A 7,298-nucleotide genomic window follows, 5' to 3' on the forward strand; every position below is an offset into this window, starting at 1 on the left:
GATTATGACAGTATGAGTTTTACAACAGTTAATTCGGCTGTATCTATCTTTTATCTTGCAATTTTAGGAGGCTTAAATACGTATATGCAAGTGACATATAACACTTCGAGACCATATTCACATCCGATATGAACATGATACATCAAATCTCTTAGGCACATTCACATGTCGAGTACTACTAAATACCAAAGAATGCTCTTTTCATATTACGATTGACATGAATGCTTAAAAGTTGAAACACAAATCATTTATATAATACCCTTCCAAGACCACCATACAGTTATAGGTTGAATAGTGATTGAACAAAAATATTCATACAGGACTTGGTGGTTCATGCCAGGAAACCAAAACAACCATTCCCAATATGTAATAACCAGAACAAAAATAATGTACATGATAATATATAGGAAAGAGACGTCACTCCTTCAGAATTTCAAAATCAATAATCACATGATATATATAAGGCATGAGATGAATCAAACAAGAAACATGGAGGTAAAAAAAAAAAAAAGACGACTGCACACCTTCACCAGCTACTCACTGCTATATCAAAGACCAAATAAATACGTTGTTCGCCAGTTCTGAGCTCAATGCTGATTCAGAACTGATTTTCTGCTCAAACTCTTCACTGCATTTACGGGATGATAAATGAATGAGCATAAAGTGTACAACATAGAAAAATTATTTGTAGCAGTCACGAAATAATGGCAAAACACAGTTCATATTCATATATATATATATATATATATAATTATTAAAACAATAGGAATCCTAAGAATTCTAAAGGGTCTAAAAAATAAAACCTATTTTATAAAAATGCCACCTAGTATTAAAACTTATGTGTCATTCTCATACATTTTCCTCATTATTTCATGATAAAAAAGTGATAAATTTGATTATATATTAAAAAAAGGTTAAAAAAAAACAAAAGACAAACAAACTGTCCAAATAGAAAACGGCGAAAAAGTAGTATACCATAGGCGACAAAGTAGTTCAGCATTTTTATACATTGTATCATATTCTTTGGCAATTATTTTCTTTTTCAATGTACCAATAATAATGATCATAAATTAAATTAAAAAAATAGATATAATTCTAATTGCATAGATACATATTCATAGATCTATATCCCGTATATATTCATCACATACATATCCTCTTTTCTCATAAGATCTAATCTTTCAAATTATATAAACCCTTATATTATAAGAATTCAAATCTTCATAATTAGGAATATGATATCATTTACGCAAAAAATACATCAATTTCATCTTATATATATATATCGATCAAGAGTTTTTGAAATTATCTTCTCCTTCCGTATCTCTTTTTTGCTCGAAATCTGTAAGTTTTTAATTCATTTATTTATTTATTTTAAACTGTTTTTTACAAGTATATCATGGTTGAATTAGCTGCTGTGTAAGTTCTCATATTGATTTAACAAAAACATGTAATTTTAAGATTAATTGACTTATTAATTATTAACTGTTATCATGGTTGAATTAACTGTTGTGTAAGTTCTCAAATTGATTTAACAAAAACATGTAATTTTAAGATTAATTGAGTTATTAATTATTAATTGTTCACCAAAGAAGGTTAAGTGACTATGATATCGATTGTGATGTCAGAAAAGATAAAAGGTAATCAGAATATTCCAGGAATTAACCATGAAGGCATGAACTATAACATAATTGATTTCCACAAGATAAACCTGTAGATTAACTATTTACTAATGCATAAAATAACTTTTTTAACTAGCCGCGCATCGCGCGGGGTAAAATACCTAGTATATATATATATATGGGGGAAGAGAATATGAGGCTGTTAGGCACCTAAGTGGGGTGAAAAACCCCTCACATACCATTTTTTTAACCATAAAAATCATGGGGGGCCAAACATTTATTCAAAATATTAAAATATTGGTATGTGAGGGGTTTTTCACCCAAGTTGTATGCATAACAACCCCATACTCACTTTTCTCTCTCTCTCTCTCTCTATATATATATATATATATATGACGAGCCAATCACCCATGGCAGCTTATATATAAGGTCTGAAAGGCAATTATTAGCACCATGGATGTAGAGAAATAGCTTTTATTTGAGGCTCCCTATATAACATTCCACAGATAACATTTGCTTGATTAAGGTTATATACAACTAACTTCCCATTTGAAATAAAATAATTTGTGAAGGAACTTAAAGAGAAGTCTATGATAAGGTTAAGAATACACAACGGTCAAGGAAAAATTAAAGGTTTACTGAGATAGAAAAAGCTGTTTTATTACTGGAAGAAATACCCCCAGAAATAGAATTGAAAATACACTCGACAAATATCATCACACTATCAAACAAAGATTATTCCATACACATGTTAAATAAATAAATGAAAGAACATAATCTGTAATAACACAGGATTTCTAAATCCATGCAAACTATTATATCAATTATTAAAGGCCTAAAGAAGCAAAACATTATGGGCTAACAGCTGTGGCTGGGTAGGTTGACATAAAAGGGATGCTGAATGAGTGCACATGGGAGCTTTTGGGGTGGTGGTGGGGATGCGAATAAAGAGGACATCCTAGGAAGACTCTATGATATAGATGGTTCATCAAATAATGATGTGTCAATAGTTCAGTTATTATAATCTCTAGTACATATGCAAAATTTATTTGGTTCTTCTTATCAACAGAGACTATTATTATTTAATTTCTCTGAAGTAGTTAGTATTAAAAGGTCCTCGATGTATTTCTAATTTCTCTTTAGTAGTGAATAGTTCGTTTAGAGGCAAAAAGTGGCTTTCAATCTTAAGAGGCTATAATAACTAGTTCATGTAATAAAACGGGAGCAATAGAGCGATTGGTTACCTTCTTTTTACTTTTCACATTTACATCCTCCTCCCCCTCCTCATCATCATCATCTTCATCCTCGTCCTCATCATCTTCGTCATCCTCTGTATCATCTTCATCTTCCAGATCGTATTCATCATTCTCAACAGCCTCACCAGTAAACCAAGAGACTGCATGAGGAATGATCTTGTCTCGAATGGTGGACCTGGCGAGTATACAATTAAAAACAATTAAGTCTTGATAGAACATGTGGGTGTATTACATGTTAACAAAATTAATACACGATACTGCATGGTTCTCATCTCACGTGTATGGCACATAAAATTTTATTTCATACATCTCAAGGAATTAACCAATTAACTGCAAAAACAAGCTAGGTTAATATAATCAGAAGCTAAAGATAAAGAGTATAAAACTTCAGGCACATAAGTTAACTGAACAGCTGAAATGAAGCTTGTTTCAGGCACATGAAAAAGAAAATTTGTATCTTCTCCAAATTTGGCATTTCGACCTATTTTATTTACAAATTAGAAGGCGCAAACAAGGTACATACCCAATGTCATAATCATGTTCCATTTGATTTTGAAGTAGTTCAGCCTGTTAAACAGCCAAGAAGCATAAAAAAATAAGTCGGAGAACTAATGTATGTAGAAGGCACATAACATGATCTAAAACTCTCAAAGCATGAAAAAGCAAAACAATTAACCAACTAAACCCACTGACCAGCCCAAGCATAACAAATTAAGAGTGAATGTCAAATTCCTCTCATTTGAAATGGGTTGAACAGGGCGGGGCTTAACTCGAGTTCCTAACAATAACTCATGTTCTTCGAGGCATTATGTAGTGGTAAACTTACAGCATCCTCATCAATATCATCTTCATCATCAGGGATCTGTGGCGGGTTAAAAAAGTTGAAGAAGCTTTCACAATCCTCTGTTTTTGTAATTGGTGGCTTGGTGCTTTTGGTTCCCTTCTTAGGTTTCTTCCTCAGAACCTTCTGGGTCAAATTTTTCCCCGGAAACCATTCAATCTCCGTCCTACAATTTTTCATTAAAAAACCAGTTGTTAGAAATGATTACAAAGCTGAAACTTAGGAATTACAAGTAAATATATTTTGATTATTTTCCACAAGTTATGAGTTAGAAACAGTGCAAAATACCCAATTGCTTTCTCTAAAATATGCTCCTCCTCGTTAATCATCTCATATGTTTTGGACAACACGGAGTTCTTAAAGTAAGGGTTGGGATCAAAGAAAAGTTCAAGCTTAAAGCCCTTGGAACCAGCAATCCTACACCACTTGACATCTTTGAGATAGTGAAGGGCTCCTTCATCAGACTCGGAAATCTAACTCAGCAAAGAGAGTAATCAATAAATATACGTGATACTTGAATAAATGTACAAAAAGAAGTTTGTGGCTCATTCAATCACCTCATCGGCTAGTACTTCATTGGCCTTCATAGCTGTGAGCCAGAAATTAGGCACACCTTTATCTGTGCGAGTATCACCAGTAACTTCAAGCTTAGAAAACTTTAATAAGTATGACGTAAAACTTATGATTGGAAAAAGGTACCTTCTACTGACTCAGTGTTTTCCTTATCCACCAAATCATCATTTGATGCTCCTTCAACTTCAGTCAGGCCATTCACTATTTCATATCGCTGTAAGTGATAAGAGAGCATGAAATCAAATAATCAACAACAAAAAGATCAGTCATATTAGAAGAAATAACAGCAACTACTTGACTTAAACCATATTGGATGTAAATTTTGTGTTTCAATGGTTATGAATTTCAACTTTGAAACAATATAGAATGATTTCGGACACCTTAGCATACAGCGGCTCGTACAGCTTCAGATACTTAGCTTCCAGTTCTGCTTTTTCTTCAAAATACTTGGCTTCCAGCTCATCATGTTGACTCTGTATGAAAAACGTGTTGAAAAAATGCATCATTATGTCTCTAACTAGACTGAAGCTTAGTTTCTCTTTTGTTGTATTCAGTATTCACAATAAAATTAATCTTAATATAATTCTAAGTAAATTTATACACATTCACCAGACAACCCATTTTTCACAAGTTACAGCTTCTTCACAATGACACAATGGAAAGGATGATTCAAATTTCAGCATGGTCCAAAGTAACTAGCATTCCATGAACCTATATTTTATTTCTTATGTCAGGTGGAAGTTACAAAATGTCAACAGTACCCATTTTATTGCTAATTCTCGGAAGATATTTCAATTCAATATATAGATATGCCATAAATTAAAGAAACCGTGGCCTGCTTCCCTTGTATATAGTCAAGTCACTTTGAAAAGGATACGACCGAAAAGTACTACAATAATAACCTAGTAGAACACTCACTTGACCATTTAAAAATGAGTATACCAAATAACCACATCATGATTGATGTATAAACTGTCCTATATTAAATTTTTAGTTAAAGGTTTAAGCTGAGGAACCACACTCCAAGAGTTGGTACTGCAGAAAGTCTCTATGTTGAAATCATCACTGCATGAATCTCACGTCTTACTAGATAAAATGAACCGTATGGAAAAAAAAACTAACTCGCTATCTTGGACTAATTAAGTAATTATATTATGACTGTGATCATCTTCATCGATCTATATCTATAGGATTCTTTTTTAATGGCAAAACTTAAACCGACAACCTCTCTGGTATGCAGGGTCACCCTGGAACCACTAGGCCAAAGTTCATGAAAATTAAATGCGTATCAACTCTAACGGTGTGAGCCCGCAGCTTAAGGTTTTTATCTCAATTACCAACAGATACTATCATTGCATATATACTCTAAAAATCACGGATCCCCTTTGTAAATAACGGAAAATCAAAGTATCTGTCCTCATTACATTACAATTGTGCTGCCACTTATTTAAATAGCGAATTCGACTTTAAAACAAACAGCACACATTAACATCCCAAAACCGACAATATAAATGAAACAATATATACACAAAAACATAGATCAAACTGAATACCTGAAGATCCTTAAGAACAACAACTCGTTGCCTAACTTTCGACGAAAGAGTGTCCAATATATCAGGATGCTGTTCACTCAAATTCTCCAGCTTACTCTATACAAATTAACTAATCAAAATCATTATAACATACAGATATATTATATGTATATATATATATATAATTAACCTTGAGAGCATTAACAAGATCAGCACGATCCTCAGCATTAAGACCTGCACAACAAACAATATTATTAAGAAAAAGAAAATTGGGAATATATATACATACACACAGAGATACTATATATATATATATATAGAAAAGATGTGAATAAAAGGAGGAGTTACCGGAAGCGAGATCAGCCATGTTGAATTGACCGTCGCTCATGGTAGTGATTTTGGCGACTGTAATTCGATGAATATATATATATATATGAAAACAAAACAGACTGAAACCCTAAAAAAAAGTGTAAAAAAAAGGGATGAATCGATGAACTGGCCAAGTGTGTACTTTTGTATGTGCTGTCTTCTTCTTTATTTGCTTGCTGGAAAATTAAATAACGGTTTTGTTGACCACCAGATATTTGACATTTTACCTACGTTTACCAACTACTCACTATAGTTGACTCATGTTACTCGTATAACCTATTGTTGTTTTGTTTACGAGTATTTTACCATGATAGATTGATATATTGTGGAGTTTGACTTTGAGAAATCTTTGGTTTAAATTTGTGACTAAAATACTTATGAAATGAAGACAAAGGTTTTTTAAGATGAGTTTTCCTCTCAAATTGAAATTGAGTACACATGTTGCTTAGCCTATGTTGTCATTTTAAAAAAATAAAAAATACTAAAGGAAGTCCTTAGAACTTTACTTAACGTGCATAAAAAGGCTGTACATTTTCATATTAAATGATGGTCCCTAAATTTTATGGTAAATGTACAACGAATTAATACAAAGCCCTTAGGTGTTTAGCAAAACCCTAATGATAATTATTGATGGGTCGGTTTTAAAGGGTCTAATATACATGTTTTATAAAAAAAATATGTATTTATAATTGTTGTTGTAAAATGAAAATATTATGTTAATATCTTTTATATATAAAACTGATGTTCAATCTTAAATTTTAACTAAAGAAACTACAATTTATTACTCGTATATTGATGTCATGTTCAAGACATATTAAACTTACTAATAGAAAAATGAGGTTTTGCTAAATACAGTTATTAAGTGTGTAGTTAAGGTGAATAAAATAGTCACTTAATATAAAATTTAAGAGTATTGTCATGTTTTCATATTTAACATTTACATCACAGTTTATATAACTATAACAAATTATCTTAGTATTATCCAGGTATTACCCGTGCTTAAGCAAGTGTGTGTGTATATATAGTAAAGGAAAATTGAGTGTGATTTGACGTTCAAAGAGGATCGTTAATTTAGGTCTAGCGATATCCGAACATATGTACGCAT

At 32.0% G+C, this 7,298-nt stretch overlaps 1 protein-coding gene across 1 annotated transcript; it reads right to left on the reverse strand.

Annotated features, from left to right (window-relative positions):
* Positions 1–341: 341 nt before the first annotated feature.
* LOC122599736 (nucleosome assembly protein 1;2-like) lies at positions 342–6,345 on the reverse strand. Its single transcript, XM_043772295.1, has 11 exons — positions 6,173–6,345; positions 6,015–6,058; positions 5,846–5,941; positions 4,673–4,765; positions 4,419–4,506; positions 4,277–4,338; positions 4,008–4,192; positions 3,705–3,885; positions 3,402–3,445; positions 2,867–3,053; positions 342–628 (listed from the first exon to the last, which is right to left on the reverse strand). Exons 1-11 carry the CDS (start codon positions 6,210–6,212, stop codon positions 626–628), a joined length of 1,023 nt encoding a protein of 340 aa, XP_043628230.1. The 5' UTR covers positions 6,213–6,345; the 3' UTR covers positions 342–625.
* Positions 6,346–7,298: the final 953 nt, after the last annotated feature.

Source organism: Erigeron canadensis, chromosome 5, assembly GCF_010389155.1.
Source record: "Erigeron canadensis isolate Cc75 chromosome 5, C_canadensis_v1, whole genome shotgun sequence".
Classification (NCBI taxonomy): Eukaryota; Viridiplantae; Streptophyta; class Magnoliopsida; order Asterales; family Asteraceae; genus Erigeron; species Erigeron canadensis.

What these genes read in the sequence shown, in the direction of transcription:
- LOC122599736 (XM_043772295.1), bottom strand. Translation starts at nt 6,212, where the DNA reads ATGAGCGACGGTCAATTCAACATGGCTGATCTCGCTTCCG. An exon ending in TTGTTCTTAAGGATCTTCAG is followed by an intron (nt 4,766 to 5,845) that starts GTATTCAGTTTG and finishes TTTTTCATACAG; the next exon opens with AGTCAACATGATGAGCTGGA. An exon ending in ACGAGCCGCTGTATGCTAAG is followed by an intron (nt 4,507 to 4,672) that starts GTGTCCGAAATC and finishes TATCACTTACAG; the next exon opens with CGATATGAAATAGTGAATGG.